The sequence below is a fragment of the Rattus rattus genome, chromosome 13 (assembly GCF_011064425.1).
Source record: "Rattus rattus isolate New Zealand chromosome 13, Rrattus_CSIRO_v1, whole genome shotgun sequence".
Classification (NCBI taxonomy): domain Eukaryota; kingdom Metazoa; phylum Chordata; class Mammalia; order Rodentia; family Muridae; genus Rattus; species Rattus rattus.
In genome coordinates, this window is record NC_046166.1 from 19771339 (window position 1) to 19798148 (window position 26810).

General features: G+C 52.8%; 1 protein-coding gene across 1 annotated transcript in view; it reads right to left on the reverse strand.

The window, feature by feature from the left end:
* The window catches only part of Sin3b (SIN3 transcription regulator family member B), a 43652-nt gene that overhangs the window by 4642 nt on the left and 12200 nt on the right, over positions 1–26810 (reverse strand). The window contains 12 exon segments of the mRNA XM_032918583.1: positions 7051–7143; positions 7341–7397; positions 7399–7515; positions 10787–10956; positions 11110–11653; positions 13559–13742; positions 14713–14951; positions 16375–16491; positions 16725–16932; positions 19466–19584; positions 19834–19923; positions 21694–21810. Of these exon segments, the coding sequence (XP_032774474.1) occupies positions 7051–7143; positions 7341–7397; positions 7399–7515; positions 10787–10956; positions 11110–11653; positions 13559–13742; positions 14713–14951; positions 16375–16491; positions 16725–16932; positions 19466–19584; positions 19834–19923; positions 21694–21810 (2055 nt within the window).

The following is a 26810-nucleotide window of genomic DNA, read 5'->3' on the forward strand; positions in this document are numbered from 1 at the left end:
AGTGTGCAGGGGGAGTCTGTGAGGTCAGTCCTCCTTTATATCCTAGTGTGGGGGGGGGGAGTCCTCCTTTATATCCCTAGTGTGCAGGGGGAGTCTGGTCAGTCCTCCTTTATATCCTAGTGCTGTCTCTTATACACATCTAGATGTGTATAAGGGACAGGTCTGTGAGGGTCAGTCCTCCTTTATATCCTAGTGTGCAGGGGGAGTCGGTGAGGTGGGGTCCTCCTTTATATCCTAGTGTGCAGGGGGAGTCTGTGAGGTGGCCGTCCTCCTTTATATCCTAGTGTGCAGGGGGAGTCTGTGAGGGTCAGTCCTCCTTTATATCCTAGTGTGCAGGGGAGTCTGTGAGGTCAGTCCTCCTTTATATCCTAGTGTGCAGGGGAGTCTGTGAGGTCAGTCCTCCTTTATATCCTAGTGTGCAGGGGGAGTCTGTGAGGTCAGTCCTCCTTTATATCCTAGTGTGTGGGGGAGTCTGTGAGGGAGTCCTCCTTTATATCCTAGTGTGCAGGGGGCGTTTGTGAGGGTCAGTCCTCCTTTATAACCTAGTGTGCAGGGGGGGTCTGTGAGGGTCAGTCCTCCTTTATATCCTAGTGTGCAGGGGGAGTCTGTGAGGGTGGGGCCTTCCTTTATATCCTAGTGTGCAGGGGGAGTCTGTGAGGTTCAGTCCTCCTTTATATCCTAGTGTGCAGGGGGAGTCTGTGAGGGTAAGTCCTCCTTTATAGCCTAGTGTGCAGGGGGAGTCTGTGAGGGTCAGTCCTCCTTTATATCCTAGTGTGCAGGGGGAGTCTGTGAGGGTCCGTCCTCCTTTATATCCTAGTGTGCAGGGGGAGTCTGTGAGGGGCCGTCCTCCTTTATATCCTTGTGTGCAGGGGGAGTTCTTTGAGGGTCAGTCCTCCTTTATATCCTTGTGTGCAGGGGGAGTCTGTGAGGGTGGCGTCCTCCTTTATATCCTAGTGTGCAGGGGGAGTCTGTGAGGAGTCTGTGAGGGTGCGTCCTCCTTTATATCCTAGTGTGCAGGGGGAGTCTGTGAGGGTCAGTCCTCCTTTATATCGTAGTGTGCAGGGGGAGTCTGTGAGGGTCAGTCCTCCTTTATATCCTAGTGTGCAGGGGGAGTCTGTGAGGGTCAGTCCTCCTTTATATCCTAGTGTGCAGGGGGAGTCTGTGAGGGTCAGTCCTCCTTTATATCCTAGTGTGCAGGGGGAGTCTGTGAGGGTCAGTCCTCCTTTATATCCTAGTGTGCAGGGGGAGTCTGTGAGGGTCAGTCCTCCTTTATATCCTAGTGTGCAGGGGGTCTGTGAGGGTCAGTCCTCCTTTATATCCTAGTGTGCAGGGGGAGTCTGTGAGGTGGCGTCCTCCTTTATATCCTAGTGTGCAGGGGGAGTCTGTGAGGGTCAGTCCTCCTTTATATCCTAGTGTGCAGGGGGAGTCTGTGGGGTCCTCCTTTATAGTAGTGTGAGGGGGGTCTGTGAGGTCAGTCCTCCTTTATATCCTAGTGTGCAGGGGGAGTCTGTGAGGGTCAGTCCTCCTTTATATCCTAGTGTATCTGTGAGGGTGTCCTCCTTTATATCCTAGTGTGCAGGGGGGGTTTGTGAGGGTCGGTCCTCCTTTATATCCTAGTGTGCAGGGGGAGTCTGTGAGGGTCAGTCCTCCTTTATATCCTAGTGTGCAGGGGGAGTCTGTGAGGTGGCGTCCTCCTTTATATCCTAGTGTGCAGGGGGAGTCTGTGAGGGTGGCGTCCTCCTTTATATCCTAGTGTGCAGGGGGAGTCTGTGAGGGGGCGTCCTCCTTTATATCCTAGTGTGCAGGGGGAGTCTGTGAGGGTCAGTCCTCCTTTATATCCTAGTGTGCAGGGGGAGTCTGGGGGAGCCTGTGAGGGTCAGGCCTCCTTTATATCCTAGTGTGCAGGGGGAGTCTGGGAGGTGGCGTCCTCCTTTATATCCTAGTGTGCAGGGGGAGTCTGTGAGGTGGCGTCCTCCTTTATATCCTAGTGTGCAGGGGGAGTCTGTGAGGTGGCGTCCTCCTTTATATCCTAGTGTGCAGGGGGAGTCTGTGAGGGTCAGTCCTCCTTTATATCCTAGTGTGCAGGGGGAGTCTGTGAGGGTCAGTCCTCCTTTATATCCTAGTGTGCAGGGGGAGTCTGTGAGGGTCAGTCCTCCTTTATATCCTAGTGTGCAGGGGGAGTCTGTGAGGGTCAGTCCTCCTTTATATCCTAGTGTGCAGGGGGAGTCTGTGAGGTCAGTCCTCCTTTATATCCTAGTGTGCAGGGGGAGTCTGTGAGGGTCAGTTCTCCTTTTTTCCCTTAGTGTGCGGGGGGGGTTTGTGGGGTAGGTTCCTCCTTTATATCCTAGTTGGCGGGGGGGGTCTGTGAGGGTCAGTCATCCTTTATATCCTAGTGTGCGGGGGGAGTCTGTGGGGGTTCGTCCTCCTTTATATCCTAGTGTGCAGGGTGAGTCTGTGAGGGTCAGTCCTCCTTTATATCCTAGTGTGCAGGGGGAGTCTGTGAGGGTGCAGTCCTCCTTTATATCCTAGTGTGCAGGGGGAGTCTGTGAGGGTCAGTCCTCCTTTATATCCTAGTGTGCAGGGGGAGTCTGTGAGGTGGCCGTCCTCCTTTATATCCTAGTGTGCAGGGGGGAGTCTGTGAGGTCAGTCCTCCTTTATATCCTAGTGTGCAGGGGAGTCTGTGAGGTCAGTCCTCCTTTATATCCTAGTGTGCAGGGGGGAGTCTGTGAGGTCAGTCCTCCTTTATATCCTAGTGTGCAGGGGAGTCTAGTGAGGTCAGTCCTCCTTTATATCCTAGTGTGCAGGGGAGTCTGTGAGGGTCAGTCCTCCTTTATATCCTAGTGTGCAGGGGAGTCTGTGAGGTCAGTCCTCCTTTAGTGTCCTGTGAGGTCAGTCCTCCTTTATATCCTAGTGTGCAGGGGGAGTCTGGGAGGGTGAGTCCTCCGTTATATCCTAGTGTGCAGGGGGAGTCTGTGAGGGTCAGTCCTCCTTTATATCCTAGTGTGCAGGGGAGTCTGTGGGTCAGTCCTCCTTTATATCCTAGTGTGGGGAGTCTGTGAGGTCAGTCCTCCTTTATATCCCTAGTGTGCAGGGGGAGTCTGTGAGGGTCAGTCCTCCTTTATATCCTAGTGTGCAGGGGGAGTCTGTGAGGTTCCCTCCTCCTTTATATCCTAGTGTGCAGGGGGAGTCTGTGAGGTCAGTCCTCCTTTATATCCTAGTGTGCAGGGGGGGGAGTGTGTCTGTGAGGTCAGTCCTCCTTTATATCCTAGTGTGGGGGGGAGTCTGAGGGTCAGTCCTCCTTTATATCCTAGTGTGCAGGGGGTCTGTGAGGTCAGTCCTCCTTATAGTCCTGTGAGGGTCAGTCCTCCTTTATATCCTAGTGTGCAGGGGGAGTCTGTGAGGGTCAGTCCTCCTTTATATCCTAGTGTGCAGGGGAGTCTGTGAGGTCAGTCCTCCTTTATATCCTAGTGTGCAGGGGGAGTCTGTGAGGTCAGTCCTCCTTTATATCCTAGTGTGCAGGGGGAGTCTGTGAGGGTGGCAGTCCTCCTTTATATCCTAGTGTGCAGGGGAGTCTGTGAGGAGTCCTCCTTTATATCCTAGTTTGCAGGGGGAGTCTGTGAGGGTCAGTCCTCCTTTATATCCTAGTGTGCAGGGGGAGTCTGTGAGGGTCAGTCCTCCTTTATATCCTAGTGTGCAGGGGGAGTCTGTGAGGGTCAGTCCTCCTTTATATCCTAGTGTGCAGGGGGAGTCTGTGAGGGTCAGTCCTCCTTTATATCCTAGTGTGCAGGGGGGGGGAGTCTGTGAGGGTGGCGTCCTAGTGTTCAGGGGGAGTCTGTGAGTCCTCCTTTATATCCTAGTGTGCAGGGGGAGTCTGTGGCGTCCTCCTTTATATCCTAGTGTGCAGGGGGAGTCTGTGAGGGTCAGTCCTCCTTTATATCCTAGTGTGCAGGGGGAGTCTGTGAGGGTCAGTCCTCCTTTATATCCTAGTGTGCAGGGGGAGTCTGTGAGGGTCAGTCCTCCTTTATATCCTAGTGTGCAGGGGGAGTCTGTGAGGGTCAGTCCTCCTTTATATCCTAGTGTGCAGGGGGAGTCTGTGAGGTGGCGTCCTCCTTTATATCCTAGTGTGCAGGGGGGGTCTGTGAGGGTCCGTCCTCCTTTATATCCTAGTGTGCAGGGGGAGTCTGTGAGGTAGCGTCCTCCTTTATATCCTAGTGTGCAGGGGGAGTCTGTGAGGGTGGCGTCCTCCTTTATATCCTAGTGTGCAGGGTGAGTCTGTGAGGTGGCGTCCTCCTTTATATCCTAGTGTGCAGGGGGAGTCTGTGAGGGTCAGTCCTCCCTTATATCCTAGTGAGCAGGGTGAGTCTGTGAGGGTCAGTCCCCCTTTATATCCTATTGTGCAGGGGGAGTCTGTGAGGGTCAGTCCTCCTTTATATCCTAGTGTGGGGGAGTCTGTGAGGTCAGTCCTCCTTTATATCCTAGTGTGCAGGGGAGTCTGTGAGGGTCAGTCCTCCTTTATATCCTAGTGTGCAGGGGAGTCTGTGAGGAGGTCCAGTCCTCCTTTATATCCTAGTGTGCAGGGGAGTCTGTGAGGTCAGTCCTCCTTTATATCCTAGTGTGCAGGGGAGTCTGTGAGGGTGGCGTCCTCCTTTATATCCTAGTGCGCAGGGGGAGCCTGTGAGGGTCAGTCCTCCTTTATATCCTAGTGTGCAGGGGGAGTCTGTGAGGGTGGCGTCCTCCTTTATATCCTAGTGTGCAGGGGGAGTCTGTGAGGGCCAGTCCTCCTTTATATCCTAGTGTGCGGGGGGAGTCTGTGAGGGTCAGTCCTCCTTTATATCCTAGTGTGCAGGGGGAGTCTGTGAGGGTCAGTCCTCCTTTATATCCTAGTGTGGAGGGGGAGTCTGTGAGGGTCAGTCCTCCTTTATATCCTAGTGTGCAGGGGGAGTCTGTGAGGTGGCGAGGGGTGTGTCCTCCTTTATATCCTAGTGTGCAGGGGGAGTCTGTGAGGGTCAGTCCTCCTTTATATCCTAGTGTGCAGGGGAGTCTGTGAGGTCAGTCCTCCTTTATATCCTAGTGTGCAGGGGGAGTCTGTGAGGTCAGTCCTCCTTTATATCCTAGTGTGCAGGGGGAGTCTGTGAGGTCAGTCCTCCTTTATATCCTAGTGTGCAGGGGGAGTCTGTGAGGGTCAGTCCTCCTTTATATCCTAGTGTGCAGGGGGAGTCTGTGAGGGTCAGTCCTCCTTTATATCTTAGTGTGAAGGGGGGGTCTGTGAGGGGCAGTCCTCCTATATATCATAGTGTGCTGGGGGTGTCTGTTAGGATCAGTCCTCCTTTATATTCTAGTGTGCAGGCCGAGTCTGTGAGGGTCAGTCCTCCTTTATATCCTAGTGTGCAGGGGAGTCTGTGGTCAGTCCTCCTTTATATCCTAGTGTGCAGGGGGAGTCTGTGAGGTCAGTCCTCCTTTATATCCCTAGTGTGCAGGGGAGTCTGTGAGGGTCAGTCCTCCTTTATATCCTAGTGTGCAGGGGAGTCTGTGAGGTCAGTCCTCCTTTATATCCTAGTGTGCAGGGGAGTCTGTGAGGTCAGTCCTCCTTTATATCCTAGTGTGCAGGGGGAGTCTGTGAGGTCAGTCCTCCTTTATATCCCTAGTGTGCAGGGGAGTCTGTGAGGTCAGTCCTCCTTTATATCCTAGTGTGCAGGGGAGTCTGTGAGGTCAGTCCTCCTTTATATCCTAGTGTGCAGGGGAGTCTGTGAGGTCAGTCCTCCTTTATATCCCTAGTGTGCAGGGGAGTCTGTGAGGTCAGTCCTCCTTTATATCCTAGTGTGCAGGGGGAGTCTGTGAGGGTCAGTCCTCCTTTATATCCTAGTGTGCAGGGGTCAGTCCTCCTTTATATCTTAGTGTGCAGGGGGGGTCTGAAAGGGGGAGTACCTCCTTTATATCCTAGTGTGCAGGGGGAGTCTGTGAGGTGGCGTCCTCCTTTATATCCTAGTGTGCAGGGGGAGTCTGTGAGGGTCAGTCCTCCTTTATATCCTAGTGTGCAGGGTGGGTCTGTGAGGGGCGGAGTCCTCCTTTATATCCTAGTGTGCAGGGGGAGTCTGTGAGGTGGCGTCCTCCTTTATATCCTAGTGTGCAGGGGGAGTCTGTGAGGTGGCAGTCCTCCTTTATATCCTAGTGTGCAGGGGGAGTCTGTGAGGGTGGCGTCCTCCTTTATATCCTAGTGTGCAGGGGGAGTCTGTGAGGGTCAGTCCTCCTTTATATCCTAGTGTGCAGGGGGAGTCTGTGAGGGTCCGTCCTCCTTTATATCCTAGTGTGCAGCACTAGGGACAGAGCCCAGGGCCCAGGCTTTTTTTTTTTTTTTTTTTTTTTCCTTTTGGTTTTTTTCGACACAGGGTTTCTCTGTGTAGCCCTGGCTGTCCAGGAATTTGCTCTTGGAGATCCGCCTGCTTCAAGTCCTGGGATTAAATGCCAGCAAGCCCTAAGCTTTAAAAAAAAAATTCAAGAAAGGACCCCAGTGAGGCTGCACCCTTCCTTGACCCCCTGGAACAACAAGGACCGCAGGACTGTGCTGCCACACCTGGCAGAAGACACAGGAGACACAGAACTGAGAAGGCAGAGGTGGGTGACGACGCCAAGAACAGCTGGGGCCTCAGAAGTGGCAGAGGTCACAAGTGGCCTCCCAGCAACTCTGAAGGTTGGGACCTCAGCGCTCCTTCCATTTGGACCCCGGGCTTCCTGGATGAGAGGGTAGGTTCTACTTTAGCAATGTCCTGGTCTATGGTCACTTGTGGAGGTCACAGAAAGATACTGTGCATCCTCACATCTGAGTAACAGTCACACAGGGACCCTAGAAGGCACCAAGAGGACAGAGGAGGGAACAAGCAGGCCAGGGTCCTCGAACTGCTTTGGGACTCATATGGGTATGCTTTTAGCTGTCCACACAGTTGGAGACGTAACCAGGACTGTCACTGTGATGTGTGGTGTGAGCATAAGCAGGGTCAAGGCTGTAGGGGACAGAACAGCCCAGCTGAGGGCAGACGAGGGGAGCAGACTCACCTGTACCTCCACAGGGTCCTCAGCCTGCGCCTCTTCTGTGTCCAGGAGCTCTATGGTCATGATCACCTGGCCTCTGCGCTGCAGGAACATCACCTGGGGAGATGGCCATGGCCCGAGTTGCCATCACTCACCCCTACCCTTTAAGGCCCTGGCACTGCCATGCAAGACAAAGGGACCAGGCAGTGGTCTACAGCCACTCACAGGGGTAGTGACAATGCCCCTGGCATCCTGCTCAGCTCTCAGTCCTCTCCCAGTGGCCTTGGTCTTCAGCCCCAGGCTGAACGTCTCACCTTGCAGCAGTTCTCGTCGGCCATGCAGCGCTCCGCCTTCCACTGGTAGCTGGTCTCCCATTGCAGCACGGACACATCTGGAGGACAGGTTCCCCCCCGCTGCCCCTCGCTGCTGCTCATTCAGGTACAGCTCCACCACCTTCAGACACACGTCGTCACTCACCAGATGGTGCAGCTAGCAGGGAGAGAAAACAAGGCCACAGCTGCCACCCCTGAGACGCAGACACAGTCCCACAAAAGACACAAGTCTGTGACTGGGGACAGGGGGAAAATGAAGTGGTACCAGAAACAGTCTTTTGTTTTTCTTTTTCATTTTTCTAACAGGCAGAGCAAGCAAGACCAGAGCAGACTAAACCAAACTACGTAAGACCAGCACACGTGCCTGGGTATAAGAAGTGTCCAGAAGAGACCAATGTGCCCTTTGAGAGCACTGACCTCATATAAAACTTCCTTCCACATGTCTGGGGGCAATCCTTACACCCGTTTTCACCCAGAGGGATACAATGAGCTGGGAGGCCTTAGGTGCTGTTGGGCAAACACACATCTCAGGGGTAACTGCATGGACCTTCCCCTCCCCTCATCTCTGCATGAGGATACTGAGGAGAACATAGGGAACAGGAATGGGGGTCTAAGAGGCCAGTCCCAGAACTCAGCCTTAGAGCAGACAAGCTGGCCACAGTGCCAGCAGGGTAGCCCTTGGTTAGGGCTAAGGGCCTGGGGCTCATCCTGCTTACTCAAATTAGTCTGTTTTATCTTTTTTACAATAGTTTCTAATGTCTGTGACAGGCTGAGGACAAGGGTGTGTGTGTGTGTGTGTGTGTGTGTGTGTGTGTGTGTGTATCTGCTGTGTGTGTGTGTGGTGTATGTGTGTGTGTGGTGTGTGTGTGTGTGTGTGTGTGTGGTGTGTGTGGTGTGTGTGTGTATGGTGTGCTGCATGTGTGTGTGTAGTGTGTGTGGTGTGCTCTGTGTGTGTGGTGTGTGTATGGTGTGCTGCGTGTGTGTGTATGTGGTGTGCTACGTGTGTTTGTGTGCGTGTGCATGTGTGGTGTGCATGTGTGTGTCTGTGGTGTGTGTGGTGTGCTGTGTGTGCGCGTGTGTATGTGTGTGTTGTGTGTGTGTATGTGTGTGTTGTGTGTATGTGTGTGTTGTGTGTGTATGGTGTGGTGTGTGTGTGGTGTGTGCTCTGTGTGTGTGTATGTGGTGTGCTGTGTGTGTGATGTGCTCTGTGTGTGTGGTGTGCTATATTTGTGTGTGTGTGTGTGGTGTATGCTCTGTGTGTGTATGTGTGTGTTATGTGTGTGAGGTGTGTGTGTGTGCTGTGTGTGTGTGCTGTGTGTGTGGTGTGTGTGTGTGTGATGTGTGGTGTGTGTGTGTGTGTGTATGTGTGGTATGTGTGTGTGTATGTCTGTGTGTATGTGTGTGTGTGTGTGTGTGTGTGGTGTGGTGTGTGTGTGTGTGTGTGTGTGTGTGTGTGTGTGTGGTGTGTGTTTGTGGTGTGTGTGGTGTGTGTGTGTTCGTGTATGTGTGTGTGCATGTGTGTGTGTTCGTGCCTGTGTGTGTGTGCATGTGTGTGTGTGTGGTGTGTTCTGTGTGTGTGTGTGGTGTGTGTGTGTGTGTGTGTGTGGTGTGCACTGTGTGCATGTGTGTGTGTGGTGTGGTGTGCTCTGTGTGTGTGTGTGTGTGTGTGTGTGTGCTGTGCTGTGTGTGTGGTGTGGTGTGTGTGTGTGTGTGTGTGTGTGTGTGTGTGTGCGTGTACACCCAAGGAAGCCAGAGAACCATGGGTGTCCTGCTGCACCTGTCTCCTCATTTCCTTGAGATGGAGGATGGGCAGGAGTCCCCTCCTGAACCTAGAGCCATCCTTATATCCAGCCAGCCCCAGGCATCCTCCTGTCTCTATCCTCCATGGCATTGGGTACGAGTGTATTGGACAGTTTTATCTCAATCTGACACAAGGGAAAGTCATCTGAGAGGGAACACCAACTGAAAAAAATGCCTCCACAAAACCTGGCTGCAGGCAAGTCTATAGGATATTTTCTTAATTAGGCAGCACCCCTTAATGGTTCTGCTTCAGCTCCTGCCTCCAGGTTCCTGCTCTCTGTTGAGTTCCCACTCGCGCTGCTTTTGATGATGAACTGTTACATGGCAGTGAACTGCTAGGTCTTCGTACTTTAACACAGCAAGCACTCCTATCCAGTGAGCTGTCTTCTCAGCCTTGAGAGGTTACTTTAGAAGCTTAGCCAAAAGACCTGGTCTGATCCAATCACCTAATGCCAACCATGAGACTGCTGTCCCAGGGACTATGTCTACTGTCCCCCACCTGGCTGTCCTGACACAGTGTGCAGCCCAGCTCTACTTCCCCGTCGACCAGCTATAGCAGTCACTACTGTGGGCAGGGGCAGGAAGGCACAGACTCACTCCTGGATCACACCTATAAAGTTGAGGTGCTGGAGAGGGGAGGGGGCATGTCAATTGCTGGCTGTTACGTGCTGGGCAGGGTGGGCTGGAGAGCAACATAGTACAGGACAGGCTCTCTGGCTCCCCACGAGGACAGCACATCCAAACATCCCACAGTGGTCACAAGAGGTCAGAACACAAGCCACTGGGGGAAATGCAACATGAGCAAACGTCCACAAAGGGCATGACCTCGCCTACCATTGGGAGGCGCCACTGCCCCATAGCAGCCCATTGCAGACGGAGCCCAGCAAGTGCAGGGATGGAGAAGAGAGGCCACTGGCAGCATGCAGCTACTTCCACACAGCTTGAAACCTCAACGCCATCAAGGTGAGGAAGTTTTGCACATGGACACCTGCTGAGTGGCCCCTGGAGACCTGAGTACTCTGTCCGTGTACTTTACATTAGAAGGCCTTGGAGGCCAGGACTTGGCACAGTGGAGAGTACTTGCCTAGCACTCAAGGCCCTGGTTTCCATGCCCAGCACCAAAATGGAAAAACGAGTTCTTGGGGCCAGTGAGGTGGCTCAGCAGGGAAAGGCTTGCAGGCCAGCCTGACAGCCCGAGCTGAGAGCTCCACCCCTGGACCCACACAGGAGGAGGAGAGAAGCATGTCCTGTCATGTCCACGCACACATAAATGGATAGATATACGTAATAAAAAGGTCTCTAAGCCCTGGGAGGAAACAGCTTTCTAAAGCACTTCCTGTGAGTGACTGGGTTCAGAAGACTCCTCCCCAGACAGCCCAGCTTTGTGGTGGGACTCTCATTTTGCATGGTGGATCAGGTGGGGTACAGGGCCTTAGAGACGGTTACAGTGCTAAATGTTATGAACTATGGACGCACTTTAAGGGGTCAATTCTGTTGTGTCAATTTCACCTCACTGAGAGAAAAGTGTAGACTTGCTGTGTGAACCCTGTGTTGAAAGGACGTTTCCAAGGTGACAAGGACAGATAAGGAGAGCTCCCCTAAGCCTGCCTTCCCCTGGGCAGCCTCACCTGGCGGGCAATGTTTTGCACCAGCTTGTCCATGGTGAAGCCAATGTAGGCATGGATGGTGAACATCTCACGGAGTGTGTCCTCATACTGCGTGGGGTCGATGCTCCCCTCCAGTAGGCTCCGCACCATGTCCAGGAAGGCCGGGTAGTACTCCTCCAGCTCTACCTCACCTGCGGAAGGAGGGTGGTCTCTTGAGGAAAGCAGCACAGACTCCCTGGGGACTTATTCAGGAGGCCCCAGCCCTGGTCCACCACCACCCTACCCTCCATTAGGGTGGCCTAAAGGGACAGAGGCTAGCCCAGAGCCTCGACCCAGGCACTCACTGGGCTGCTTGAGTCGCAGCTCCATGGCGGGGTCTGTGGCCTTCTCACGGCGGCCCTCACACAGCAGCTGCTCCCTCTCCTGCTCCCGCCGGTGCTCCAGCAGCTGCTTCTGCGCCTGCCGGTAGATCTTGAGCAGGCGAGCACACAGCGTCTGGTGCAGCCGCAGGAAGAAGTACCAGTTGTTGTTGGCGAAGAACAGGCTGTACACGTCGTCCAGGGCCTTGGGTGGCTCTGGTGTCGCATCTGTGGGAGGCTTCTCATCCGTGGGCCGGCGGCGCTCAGGCTCAGCGCTGTCCCGGTCTCGCTCATCCGCAGAGTCGTCGGAGGTGGCAGGGCGCTGCTGTGAGAAGAACAGGCTGGGCAGGAAGCGGTGAAGCAGCTGGCGGATAGTGCCCTGGTCCTCTTTCTGAATGGCTGGCTGTCGCTTCACATAGTAGCTGATGAGTGCCGCTGCGTCCTCTAGGATCTGCCGATCCTCGTACACGAAGATGAGGTGCGGCTCGCTGGAAGGTGCACTACGGCCCTCGGAGTGCTGCTCCTGGTGCTGCAAAGTGTGGCCGTCATTGGGCAGGGCCTGCGGATCACCCAAGCCCCACCTCTAGCATAACAGCCAGTCTCCTCAGAAGGGATGGGTAACCTTGGCACGCCCCACAGGAGTAAGGGTCATTTATGCAATCTTCCTCTCAATTCACAGGATCACAACTGCCTTGCTAGGGTCCAGTCCTCAGCCGGCCTTCGGCTCTCAACTGGGCAAACCAAGGTTCTCTCACTGCAGGTGGATGTTAGCACTGCAGTGATATGAGCGGCTTCCGACAGATCTGGAGTAAGGTCTTCCTTCAGTGAGGTGAGCTCAGAGTTCAGAGGGGCTCAGGAACCTCCCACCATCTGTCACTCAAACACTCAGCTCCACTACTCCACAGGGCTCAGCTGCCCCTCCCCCACTCCATTAAAACAGCTTGCCACCTGCCCGGGTCCTTAGCCATCAAGAGATGGGTGGGGATCTCCCCCAGGCTCTTGGAGACCTTAGCCCTTGGTCTGCTGTCTGTAGCCATCTCCTGGGCCAGGCTCCTCCTGCTGTGTACGCGGCCTTCGAGCATGCTGGCTGCTCACTGTCCGGGTGAGCCTCTTTCCATGCACTGTCCCTTAATGCTGATCTGGACAATGGCTTTCCAAACCCAAAGGTGACCACTACTTGCTCCTCCCTCAACCCAAGGAGCGGGCTCTGCACTTAGCCCCTCGGGTGTCGGCACCAACTCCAGGCACTACCTCTTTAGACTTAGACAGGGCTGAGTATCTTAGCTCTCAGTGGTCAGTGCACTGCGAGCTTCTGGGGTCCCTCAACGCCATCTCTGGCAGGATCCAGTTTGCCAATTTGGAGATCTTACTCCCTAACTGAAGTCCAGAAAGCTCAACTCAGAACTTAGAGACCCATGACCAGAGCCATGGTGGGCCCCCTGCCCTAGCCACGACAGTGCCTCAGCCCAGCCTGGGGCTCCTCTGGCCTTCGGAGACCCTGGTTTTGTTCAGGCCACAGTGCTTTGTGAGCTGGGCCATTTGAAGAGAGGAGCCGCAGAGGGACTGCCTGCATCAGGTTGGCCCATGGGGCATTTCTCCGCTCCTGCCCTGACAGCCCTCAAGATGAACCCAGAGCTAAACCAACCCTCTCTTCCCATGTTGCCTTTGGTCATGGAGCTTACCACAGCGCAGGAGCAAATTAGATTTGTTAGAATTTGGAAACCAAGTGTCCAAAGGGTTTGGTCCTCCTTGGTAGAGCCCATCACACCATGAGGGCTCATGGACAGGTGACATAGGGTGGCTCCCCTAACAAGTATTATTGGGAAGCTGGGCAGGCTGCCTGTGACTGACCTGAGATCTCCCTTCACCATCATGTTCCCATCTCGCTAGAGCCTAAGCAATGGAGGAGCTAGGCAGCTATGAGCTGAAATTTCTAAACTCATGAGGCAACACCAGCCTTCTTATTGTTGAATGGTTTCTTTCACATGCTTGTCATAGGAATGGAGACTGATTTACTAATATATGGACCTCAAAACTCTTTTCCCCCATGTGGTTATCTGAATTTCACCCCAGGCCTCAAATTAGGCAAGTGATCTACCCCACATTACCACCTCTGCCTTCAAAGGTCAGGCCATGGGGGCTGCAGATGGCTCAGGAATTAAAGGTACTTGCTGCTCCTACAGACGACCTGAGCTGATCTCCAGCAGCTCACAGCACCTGTGTCTCTAGCTCTAAGGGGCTCACACACCTCTGACCTCTGAGTGACTTACGTACAAACAAAAACTCAATCCACACAGCAGAGAGCAAGCCCAGGGAAAGTCTAGCAAGCAGCAGCCTTTCACATCTGTTTCCCCCACCACTAAAGGCAAGCAAGGGCTATATGGGTGTGGGCCCAGGTATGGGAAGGTTGGTGGTCCCTACCCGCACGCCTCACCTCATCGTAGACGCTTTCAATCTCATTGAGCAGGCTCTTAGAGCGCAGAGCCTTGGTGTCATTCTGCTTGAAGTTCACGGCCTGGTGGTCCAGGGACTTGAGGTATGCTTTCTCGTACTGCTCACGCCAGATCTTATTGAAGCCCTGCTGGGCCTCACGCCACTCCTCCTCCTTGGCCTTCAGCCTGTAGGGAGACCCTTCTGTGAGCCCAGGAGAAGGGCCCAGCTCCCCCATAGCAAGTCCACATTTGGTCTGCATGGCAGAGCAAGCCAGCATGAGGGAGGCTAAGGCAGAAGGATGTCCAGTCCTGGCTGGCCTGGGTGACAGTGACAAGCCCCATCAAAAAACAACAACAGCCTGGCATGGTGGTGCAACAATGTCACCCCAGCACTTGAGGACCTGGAGTCAGAAGGCTCCTTAGGCACATGTAAGTCCAATGCCAGCCTGGGCTACATAAGACCCTATCACCAACACAAACAACCAAACGCTTCCCACAGGGAGAGGGGGAAGAAAGGGGAAGTAGTCCTACACAGCCAACATGGCTGCTTAAAATTTTTTTTATATAATTTTGTGTGCATGTGTGTGCTGTGCACATGTTTGTATGCGTACCACATGCATATGGTGACCCTGAGGTTACAGACAGCTGTGAGCTGCCATGTGGGTACCGGGCATTGGACAGAGTCCTCTGAGAGAGCAGCAGTGCTCCTAAATGCTAGCCAGCTCTCCGGCAACCTCCTCCAGACACCCAGCGGCCCCCACAGCTCTGTCACTGACCCTACTGAGCATCCCAGCTCAGACCTATGGCGGAGCACAGAGCTCCATGGCATGTCAGTAGACAGTGGGCTAGGGGCCCTTGGGTCAGTCTCAACCCACCCTTTGCATCCAGGTCTCAACCAGACCCAAGTGGAACACAGAGCACATGTACTACCATAGGTGCTGTGAGTCACCAAGAGGTCATGGACAGGTCCATGGATGTATGTAAGCAAAGGTGAGACTGCATGTCCGTACCTGGAGATGAATGAGACCACATGAGATGCCCAGGAGCCTGGCTGTCAAGACTCTGCTCTGCCTAAGTCAGCTGGAGGCTGACCCGAAGACAGAGTCAACTGACTCCATCATTCAGGAACCCAGAAGGGAAGTACAGGAGCGGGTACCTTTTCAGGACGACAGGCACAGCGGTGGCGGGGTTCCTCTTCAGGCTCTCAATGACCTCCGGGGCCTTGTCTCCGTAGATGCGGTGTATGGCACGGCGCTGAATCACCTCCGAGGTGCCGCCCAGGCAGTCATCCAGGCGGAGCTTCTCCTGGTCCTCAGGAGCCATCCTCGACAACTTCTTCTGCACACTCTCCAGCACTCGGATGGTGGCCAGGTTGGTCTCGAGGACAACGTCCAACTGCAAAGAGGAGGCAGGCATGGTCAGAACTGGGGACTGGTGGGTGGTTAGAAGCTGTCAATGGAGCCAGTAAGTGTGGGTGTCTACCAGGGCACACCTATGTGGGAGGGCAGCATTCCAGTGACAGCAGTGGCACATGTCATCATGGAGATGGGGGGGGGGTAACAGTCACACAGGCTCACGCTCTCTCCCTCCCCCTCCTTTCCCTCCCTCTCTCCCCCCTACCGCCATCTCTCTCTCCCCTACAGTCTGGTCACCTGCCACATTGAAGTTTAGGAGTGGGTGTGGCAGTATTAATGGGAGCAGGAAGATTGTGTTCTAAGACAACCTTGCCTCAAACAGAACACAGGACCTGGTGCTCCAGCCACAGACTGTCGGGTGGGTGGCAAAGTTTAGGAACAGGGTTATAAGCCACGACTGGCCTCCTCTGTGTCCCAACCACCATGGGATACCATAAGCAGGCTTTGCCAAGTATGGCACATCTGAATTACACTTCCCAGCAGCTGCTGGACTCTAGTTCATAGAAACTGTCTTGTCCATGGGACTTGTCACAGCAGAAGCTGGAAACACACACACACAGAGGAAATGGGTGGAGGGCACACACGGTCAGCCATCCTAGCACTTGGAAGCAGGAGGATCACAAGTTTCACACCAACCTGGGCTGCAAAGAGAGACATTTCAGACTGAAAGGCAAGGCTGGGGAGCTGGCTCAGGGTATGGCTATGGCCGTCCTTCCAGACGACTGCAATGTAATTCCCAGCACCCACATGGTGGCTCATAACTGTTCCTAACTCCAGTTCCAAGGGATCCAATGCCCTTTACTGGCCTCTGTGGGCATCAGACCGACACACAGGCAAACACCCACATACATAAAATAAATCTAAAAAAGAAAACAAAACAAAGCACAAAGACATGCAGATAGAAGCTTGTAAAGGGGAATCAGGACGAAATGAAGGTGCTTCATTGTCTGTCCCCAGGAGGGGCACTTGGTTGGGTCTGAAGAACTCAATTACAACTTCAGTAAGAAATGACGCTAACGTAGCCTGGCAGTGGTGGTGCACACCTTTAATCCCAGCACTTGGGAGGCAGAGGCATCAGTCTCTGAGTTTGAAGCCAGCCTGGTCTACAGAGTGAGTTCCAGGACAATGAGAACCACACAGAGAACCCCTGTCTTGAACAATCAAAAAGTAAAAATTAAAAATAACGCTACCTTAGTTTCAGTTAACTACCCACTGTCTTCAGCTGAAAGGAAGGGGTTAACGCCGTGCTGCAGCTCAAGAGCTGGCAGAGCTGGCAGCCGGGGGCTGATCACAGCGCTGGCACACTTTTGTGACAGGGAGAAGAGACTACAGGACTAGGCTATACAAGGAAGGTGCTGGGCTCGGAGGACAGCAGTTCAGGCAGCCTGAGGTGTTTCACCTACTTCAAATCGCTCATCCTCACAGCGATGCAGCTGCTCCTCATAGGGCGTCTTCTTGGAGCTGACAAAGGTGGAGTCTTCAGACCAGGATGGGAAGGAGACCCATGTATCATTCAGGACCTGGACCAGAGGACAAGATGTCACTAAGTACACTTGGGGACAGGGCAGAAATGAACAGTGATAAAGATGACCAAGTCCCCACGCCAGTGTGGGCTGTAAGCACTACCATCCAACAGGACATGAAGTTCAGGTGGCCTCTGCTGTCATGCCCCAGTATCAAATGTCATCGGGGGTCTGGACCCTGGCCCATGGCTGTGTGCCATAAAGGGCTGACCTGTACCCCAAGGTGCTACCTCCTTGCAGATGGCAGTCCTTCCGCTGCACTTGGGCTGCTGGTAGGTCTTGGGAAGTGCCCGATAGCTGGATCCTATTCGCTTACAAGATGCATAATCAATTTCTCTGCTTATGCCGTCTCCAGACCGGTCACTCATAGGTGGTGCAAAGGACAGCTCTTTCACTCCCAGGAAGGACTTGAACTGTGCGAAGAGTTCTGGAAATTTCCTTCAAAGACAGACAGAAAACTTTAAGACAGACAGAAAACTTTAAGTGGACACTGGGCCATTTGAAAATCTTCTAGAGTCATAACAACAGCCTTGAAGATAGGGAACTTCAAGGATGGCCTGAGTCAGAACTCAGTGTTAGGAAAGGGAGGAGGGTTCTCTCCTACCAACACCAATCATGGTCTTATAGCTATAGACCTTTGCCAGCTGCACTAGGCCACAGCCACAAAGCACACTGGGAATAACCTCTGTGAGTCTCACTGCCTGGATTTTCTGTCCCTTAACTTAAAAAAAGTAAGAGGGAGCTAGAGAGATGGCTCAGTGGTTAAGAGAACTGGTTGCTCTTCCAGAGGACCAGGGTTCAATTCCCAGCACCCACATGGCAGCGTACAACTGTCTATAACTCCAATTCCAGGGAATCTGACAAACTCAGACATACATCCAGGCAAAACACCAATGCACGTGAAATAAAAATTAATCAACTAAAAGAAGAAAAGAAGAAAGCGAGTAGAGCGGCACATGTCTTCCATCCCATAACTCGAGAGGCAGATCTGGGTAGATCTTGTTACGCTTTAGGCTAGCCTGGTCTACAGAGCATGTTCCAGCACAGCCAGGATATGAGACCCTATCTCAAAAAAACAAAAAACAAACAAACAAAAAACCACACACACTCAAGTGTCCCATGAGCCCTGTGACCAGCCAGCCAGCAGCAAGTGTTTACAGCCAATCTGTGCCCAAGCCACAGTCTGGAATTGAACCTAGTTCTAGGCTAGACATGACCTCCTCTAAGTTATTCAAAACACAGACAGACACCAGCCTTGACCCTGAGCCCACACCCCCCAAGCCCTGGACATTAGCCCCTTCTGGTCACTGGCTGTACCCAGGCCTGGGCAGAGCACCCCTGCTCCTCCCTATCCCTCAGAAGGTCGCAGGCATCACAAAGTTCCCCGGGGATGCTGGAGTCCTGGGGTGGGCCGGGTCAGTGTCCCTTCTACTGTTTTCTGGTGACTCCAATGGCTGCTATAGCCTAAGGAGGATGAAACTGAACTCCAAACTCAGAAGTCCAGGGCTGGCCATTGCCCCTGACCCAGGCCAGTGGCACATACTGCAGCCACAGACTGTTTCTGCAAAGCTTTGTTGGCACCCAGCTCTGCCTCATTTTCTTGTTTCTGTCCATGGCTGCTCTAGAGGACAGAACGGAGAACAGCTGTGTCCACCAGGGCTGTCTTCCCAGGTGAATTTTCCCTCCTTCATGAGTTCGACCTCTCCCCACAAAGGCCCTTGTGGTTCATTCTCAGAAGTAGGGATGGAAACAGGATGCGTGTTAATGGGACACTTTACAGCAACTGACATCCAATGCCACCTTGGTTTCTGTTAATTTTTTTATGTAGTACCTTCTGTTTGTATCCCATGTGTGCAGGGAAGGCACGTGTCACATGCAAGTCAGCAGACTGTCAACTACAGGAGGGTCACTGGAAATATGTGCAACATAGTATACATACATGCAAAACGGTGAAAAACAGGAGAAGACAATATCATTAATAGGAATGTGCAGTTCAACACAGCACACACCCAGGCTGCATCCTCTTACAACAGGAGGGGCGCCAGGAAGCTGGCCAGCGTCCTGCCAAAGATGGAATATGCACCACCAGTCCCCAAAGATCCACATCGACAGCTTGTAACCACGGGTGAGATGTCTACTGTCGTAACACCAAGTCATAATCTGAGCCGTGGGAAGTCAAGGGCACTGCCCACACGCAGTGGACAGGGTCAATCTGGACCCTGGGAGGGTCAGCTCTACTAGGGCCATGCTCTCTCGGAGTCATTCTTTTACAAACGTGAGCCTATCAGCAATAACGGGAGGACAACTTTAATTATCAAAGAAAACTACAGGTAGGCAGGATGGGACAACGGGTAAAGGTGCTTGCTGCCAACTTTGATAACCTGAGTTAGTTTCCTGAGACCCACATGACGAGAGAGAAACCACCCAAAGAGGACATTTCTGGCATCTCTGGAAACTCAGTTTTGTCACATGATGTTTTGCTGAGGCAGACATGTGAGAGGATATGTGGCGTTTACGAAGAATATAAACATGACCTACAGACAGCAGACTGAGGCTCTGGTTTGGTGCGCCAGGCTAGTCTTCTGCTCTTCACCTGGCTTCAAGGTGATGAGTTCATCAGAGCTTGGCGGTTACTTCTGGATCAAACTGCCTGCCATTGCTGATTTGTGACTGCGGAATAGCCCCAAAGGACTATTTCTAAACAAGTCTACAACCCCTGCTTCCTACTAACCTTTCTTTTCTACCTCTGGTGGGCTAAAAGGGAGGCTGAGGCATTTAAGAACGCTTATTAAAGTAGGGTGGGTAAGCCTACGCCCACCCAGGAACTCGTCCTCTGGCCTGTGCCTGTGCACACAGGAAACAAACTGATGTTTAAAGCAACAGATCACATAAACAAAGCTTACGGCTCGCTTGCCCTGCGTCTGGCTGGGACAGGAGGAAGCCCGGGAAGTAGGAGTTGGGAACCACTCACCCCAGGAATGGACTGACAAGCTGCAAGAGCTCAGACCCAGACACCAGCTCCTGGTTGAAGAGCGCGATGCAGCGCAGAAAGTTCTCGTACACCTCCTGGCTCTTCAGCACCCTGCGCACCTGTGGGGATGAGGAGACACGGACACTAGACACAGCCGTAAAAGGTGTGTGCGCTGGGCACTGCAGAAGCCACACAGGGTGTCTTGTGTGGAGGGACATGTGCATGGCCCTGAACCTTCTGGACTGGCTTTTCGGTCTATGCTGCCCTCTCCCACGCACCACAGCGGCCCTGCTTCCGGGGCCCCACAGAAGGACTTGGCAGGAAGCAGCTGTCTCCAGATGGAAAGGGCCTCAGAGAGCCTCGCTCACCTTATCAAAGAAGGAGAATTCCTGCAGTGTGCCGTATTTCCCCACGGCAGCGATGGACAGGTCTTTGGTGCCTCTGAGCTTCATCTTCTTCTGCAGAGAGAAACCCTTGGCTTAATGGTGTGCCCTCACCACGAGGACCAAGGATGCATGGAACCTGGGGAAGCTTTAAATGTACTGGGCAGGACCCTGTCTCAGGCACCCTAGGGATTATCTGGCTGCCCAGCATCAGGGGCTTGCTGCTCCCTCCTTGGGCTTGTGGGAGGTAGGGCCCCTAACTCTGGACCTGAACAGTAGCACCCTGTCAGATCTGCAGTGGAACATGGTGGCTGAGGACACTTGGGAGGCTGCAGAGAACAAGATCTGGGCTACAGACATATGCAGTAATGGTCCAAGCCCCACAAGAGCCAGGGAAGACTTGCGGCTCCGCATGATTTGACAGCCGCTGGGGAAACAAACCAGGGTCTCATGCATGTGCAGTAAGTTCTGGAGAATTAGAGCTCAGGCCTGACAAGGACTGGGCAGGTGCTTAAAGGGGAAATGGAACCAAGGCATGGTGAATGCTCCATAGATACGGAACTTATATTAAGACCTCACACAAACTGGAGGACAATGACTGGGAAAATGGAACCCAGGACTTTGGGCATGCTCAGAAGATACTGGAGGAATTAAGAGCATCACGCATTCCACAACTCTGTGAAATAGACTCTAGGACCCTGTGCATGCTCAGTAGACACGGTCTGAGAAAATGAAAGCCAGGGCTTCACGCATGTTCAGAAGACATTAACTGGGGATCAGTAAACCAGGTCCTTGTCTGGGGTTGGTTGACAGTGAGTGGAGAAAGGCGGTGTGAGCACCAAGGAAATACCCTGAAGCTGTGTGCATGCTCAGTACATGTTAGTGATGATGGGAGCCTCAGGTGCTGAGGCTGAACTCAGGGACCCGAGATAGCACTGTGCCAGGCCATCCCCAGCCCTTATCCCGAACTCGGACACGAAACCAGTTACTATCTATCCTGTGGGCCAGATGGTGACTAGTAGGCAGGGAGGGGCAGCACCAGGAACATCCTGAGGAAGCCATGTGTAAGGCTATGTGCAGACACTGTCTCTGGATTTAAGAGGCAGGGGAATGACTGTGTGTGTAAAGAACCATGTCAGTTCCCAAATGAGTCCTAACATTGTCCTCTGATCTCCGAGACATGCCACATTCATACATACACACCACACATGCATATGAATGAACCAGACTTGGACCTGCATTTGACCCAGATTCATGGTATGAAGCACATGGCTACACAACCATCCCCAAAGAGTGAGGTAAAGATGAGAAAAGATGACATGGTAGGAAATCCAAGGGTAGCCAGAAGAGGTCCCATTGGCCAGCCCAGGACAGTTTGGGGATCACCAGTAAAATAATGAATTGTGACTTGAGGTCGACACTGCTGCACATAACTAAATAAACAGAAATGCCAAATCACTTTATTGCTGTAGAAAGTCAACTAGAAAACAGAGTGACACATCTAGAAATCCACCATCATGGGTGATGAGCAGGACAGGAACTGTTGCCAGCCACCTTCACTCCTCAGCTGTGCAGTAACCAAACCACACAACTGCACATTTCAACTGCAGCCCCACCTACGAAAGAGTCACCACAGTGAAAAGGAGAATGAGCAGCCGCCACGCCCATCCTTCCAATCCCCCTTCCTCCTCACAGCAGGCTGAGGCAGGAGAGCAGGCGAGCGACGGCCAGGTCAGTAGATGGTGCTTTCCTACCAGACCAGGCTCTGGCCTCAGGCTCCCCTGCTGCTTGGGCATCCATAGCACTCCTGTCATGTGCAGTGAGAACCCGCACATGGACAGTTACCTTGGCTGGCGCAGACACAGGGCGCAGCAGTGAAGGACGCGAGCGCTTCTTGTGCTCCAGACTCTTCTCCTCATTCTTCTGTGCGCTGTTCATCTCGCACGACCCATTGCCTGTAAACTAAAGACACAAACACAGGAGGCAGTCAGAAGGTGTACTGACTGGTTGTATGTCAACCTGACACAAGCTAGAGTCATGGGAGGAAGGAGCCTCAGTGAGAAAATGCCTCTCTGAGATCCAGCTACCAGTGATTGACTGGGGAAGAGCAGAACCCAGCCCATTGCAGGTGGTGCTATCCCTGGGCTGGGGCGTCCTGGTTTCTATAAGAAAGCAGGCCGAACAAACACTCCATGGGGCACAACCCGGTAAGCAGCACCCTTCCATGGCCTCTGCATCAGCTCCTGCTTCCAGGTTCCTGCCCTGTGTGAGTTCCTGTCCTGACTTCCTTAAATAATAAACAGCAATGTGGAAGGGTAAGCCCTTCCTCCCCAACTTGCCTTTTGACATGGTGTTCCATTGTAGCAATAGATACCCTACAGCCAGACCAGGAAAAGCTGATGGCCACCTGTACACAGGCACTATATTCTCTTTGGCCTATAGCCCTAGAAGCCATTGTGTGCCATAGGCCAGGGTCTGTGTAGTGAGAACAGACTGAAGATGGTCTTATTTTCTGGAGGAGAGAGCAAGTGCACGTATCACTGGTCAAATGCTGCATACAGCTTTGAGGAGGCTCCCCTGTGGCCTCGAGGGTAAAGAGCTGAGGCTCAGGAGTGAGACAACTGAGTGTGCCCTGGTAAACTGGGTGTCTACAGATAACACAAAGCACTCTAGGTGAGGGTAGGGGCAGTACACAGCCCTGGCAGCAGGAAGTAGTAGCTGTCATCCAGGTGACCGGTGGGGGCCTTGAGGCAGGTTTTGAGTTTTTTGTCATGAATGACAGAACACATCTTGGGAGTGGCCTTGCTCTGTGGTATATGCAAGGAGGGGTGGTTGGAGCAAGGATTAACCCACAGACAGGGAAGATACGATACTCCCCAAAGCTCGGAGAATCAGAGATTCTCTTAACACCCTGAATGGATGTCAGCATCCATTGCTCCCTGCTCCATATCACCATGGGACCTCACATGAAGGATGTGCTCTTGGCTCTGACTGAGGGCAAAATGAAATCATGGCGTCCCCAGACAGAACTGATATCAGACAGCAAAATGGTAACAAGAGAGCTCTGTGCTGCGGTTGTGGCAGGTATGTGCAGTGCACAGAACAAAAGGAAAACAAGGACAAAAAAAAAACAAGAAAAACCCAAAGGGCAGAATCAGCAGGAAGCCCCGTGGTACTCTTTTACTCTTGAAGTGGTAGAGTGCACACTCACGGCAATGCTCTGAGGAGGCCTTCTCAGGGGCATCTCAGGAGGAAAAGCTACTCTGAGGGAAAACATTCCTACAACACTAAAGGCCTACCCTTAAGCCACAGGTAAGACAGCTCCCTAAATCCAACAGCCAGGCATGGTGGCACATGGTTGTCATCTCAGCCCTCAGAAAGCTGAAGCAGGAGAAGAACCAGTTGGAACCAGTTTAAGCTACATATAAAGACCCTGTCTCCCCCCATCCCAAAAAACAAAAAAAACCTCAATTAGTCAAAGATTTGAAACTGTCCCAGGACCCCAAGTAGTGTTCCAGGGGATTCTTCACTGGGATTTTTGTCAATTCAAACACCCAGTTCTCAGGAGGCCGGTGGGGACAGGTAGCCAGCAGACTGGCATGGGCCCTGCTCAATGTCCTCACTCCACTGTTCAGTGTTCTTCACCTAGACAGACTCCAAACCAGGAACTACTCACCGGGGCCTATCGCCAACTTGGCTATAGCCATTCATTCTGTAAATCAGGTTTTATTGGTTTGCAGGCAGCTCATTCACTCTGGGAAGTTTTAATGACAGCCAAACCTATCCATCCACTCTGTAAGTTTTATTGACATACTGCCACAACTACTCATTCTGCAAAGCTCTCCTGGCCCACAGCTGTGCCCACTGACCAACCAGCGGTCAGGTCAGATTCCCTATATTCAAGCCACCTGAGCTGGGCTGAGTCCCTATACTGAGGCCACAGGGCCAATGCGCAGGAAAACACCCAGACCGGCTGGTGCTCAACAGGTAGACACAGTGAGGATACCACAGGTTACCCCTGGCTCCCACTGTGACTACCAGAGCTTATGAGATGGAGGCCCCTCTGATAGTTACACTGCGCTGACTGCTGTTTGTACACTCGGAGGTGTTAGAGTGGGGGCACCATGAATCCCAGTAGTGGCAGTGACTGAAGACCAGTGCAGGGAAGGAAGCTGCTTCTCTTCTGCTGGTTCAGGAGCTGGTGGGTGTGTGGGTGTGTGGGTGTGTGTTTGTTTTCAAGACAGGGTTTCTCTGGCTGTCCTGGAACTTGCTCTGTAGACCAGGCTGGTCTCACACAGGAGCTGTTTAACTATGTGATTGTTAAAGTTATGTCCCAATGAAACCTAGCAAAAATGGCTCACTGAGGCACCTATTGACCCACCAGACTCTCAGCAAGGCTGACAGGACCCACGACAGAGTTCCACTCCTTCCTGCACTCCTCACCACACTAATGCTCTCCTCTCCCCTCTCCCTTCACACCCCTGTGCCTTATGGCCATGCCATTGTCTTTTCATTCCACCTGGTAAGGACATGGCCACTGCCAGGTCAGACGGAGGTGGTGGCTTACCACGTACCTGAGGGTGCAGAGCCAGAGGCAGCTGGAAGAACCCAGGCTAACCCCCATGAGAAGAACATCACCAACAAAGTCCCAGGAGGAGAGCCAGCCAGGAGCCACAAGACCACATCAGGTGGCCAAAATGGCTACCTTATGTTGGGATCATAAGTTGAGAGTGGGAAGTGGAAGCCCAGCCCCTGGGAGGAAGAGGGTTAGGGGAAGGGGCAGAGTGACAAGTGCTGAGAGGAGCCAACTCTGTGACAGGAGTACTCGCCAGCTGAGCCTGCTGGTCAGCATCAGCGTGAGGTGTCAAATAGGCACCTGCGTTAGCCATCTGTCCCAGGTGTCTTTGAGACCTAACGATTACTGACAAATGACAATTTGAGAGCGTGTCTTACTATGTAGCCCTGGGTAGCCTGGAATGCAGATATCCACCTGCCTCTGCCTCCAGAGGACAGGGACTAAAAAGGTTTGCACCATCACCCTGGTCCAGCAGATGAGCTGCTGGGATTTTCTGGTTTTCCCGGGGGCCAGGATAGTAGCAGGACTTCAGAGACGTGTGTGCAGCCTGCAAGGCTTCAGAGCACCAGGTTGACCACTGCAGAGAACAAGGCAGTCCATGCAACCCAGAACTCCCTTGGACTTCAAAGTCCACTGTAATCCCCTCAACCCCATTAGGGGTAGCACAGGGAAGGGCAGTAGAGGATGACGTGGGCTCTCAATTCCAAGGGGTGTTGGGACAGAGCCATGCTGCTCAGATGCAGCACCCAAGATATGACAACCCAAACGCCAACCCCAGCTTAAGCAGCAGCTGACAGGAAACTTGTCCTAACAGATAATCTGTGGACATGCCATCAGGAACCTAGAGGCAATACCCCTCTCCTAAATATGATGGTCCCCAAAGATAGTCAGAGTAATCTCTCGATAGGAACAGAGTACCACAGTATCCAGATGAAGTGTGTACCATCATGTACTGATGGCTTTGTGTCCAGCTAGGTGTGATATTCTGTGAGGTCCTAGAAGATGGGAGCCTAGCTGGAGGGAAGGTGAGGGGTTCCCAAGCCTACTGCCTGTAGTCTGCTGGGAGGTGAGCACTGTCTGTAGTCTGCTGGGAGGTGAGCACTGTCTGTAGTCTGCTGGGAGGTGAGCACTGTCTGTAGTCTGCTGGGAGGTGAGCACTGTCTGTAGTCTGCTGGGAGGTGAGCACTGTCTATAGTCTGCTGGGAGGTGAGCACTGTCTGTCTGTAGTCTGCTGGGAGGTGAGCAGCCCCTGCCACCAGCCTCCCGTGGCCCTGAGGATCTCTTCAGAGCAGCCTCAGAGTCCAGGGAGCCAAGGACAGCAGCACAGACCTAGGAAACCATGAGCTATGTGAACCCTTCTTCTGTTAGGTCTGTCACAGTGACATTTAAAAAACAAAACAAAGGGGTTGGGGATTTAGCTCAGTGGTAGAGCGCTTGCCTAGCAAGTGCAAGGCCCTGGGTTTGGTCCCCAGCTCGAAAAAAAAAAAAAAAAGAAAAAAAAAAAAAAAACAAAGTAAGACAACAGCCATGATTTCAAAGAGAACCTCACTAGAATTTCTAAACTTCAGAGAGAAGCAGGCAGACAGGGACTCAAGACAGAGCGGAAGAGCGGAAGAGTCCTAGTGTCCCTCCAGGCACACTCAAGTGCCCTTGTAGGCCTGTGCAGCTCTGGGGACATGGATCCTGTGGGGACATTCAGGGAGATGACAGTTTTTCCCAGGAGCTGGCACTACAGTCATTACCTGGAAGTCAGCCAGCAGCTCAGGCAGGGTCTCACTTGAGTAGACAGATAAGCCACAGCTCTGAGGAGAAAGCAAGGCCTGAGGCAATACCCAGCCTGGCTCTACCTAAGGCTGAAGGGCACAGCAGGCCACAAAGTCTCCCGGGGCTCTGTCCCCATCTGGGCCCTGGAGGGCACCTGGACACCAGGCAGGAAGAACAGTCAAACCACAGCTCTAAGTTAGATGACACGTTTCTCTGATGTAGTTAGGTATTTTCAGGTTTTATCCTACCCATGGCTAATACCATGTTCAAGACATGGGTGACAGAGCCCAAGGCAACTGGCCACTGGCCTGGGTAAGACTAAGGAAGCCTGACAAAACAATGAGAACATGCCAGGGAAAAACACCTGACAAGACCAAAACCAGGCCAAGGTCAACAGGGGGTACAGTGCCAGAATGAGCGTGACCCTAAGACATGTGGGTGAAAGGGTAAAACTTACTCTCCCAAGTTGTCCTCTGACTTTCATCCAGCTGTGGCTGTCGTGCACACACACAAATATGTAATAGTAATTGAAAATATGACCAGAAGTAGTCCCTGATGGTGATTCTAGCATTCAGGGAGTCCAAGCAGGAGATCACATGTTCAAAGAAGCTACAGTGAGAGC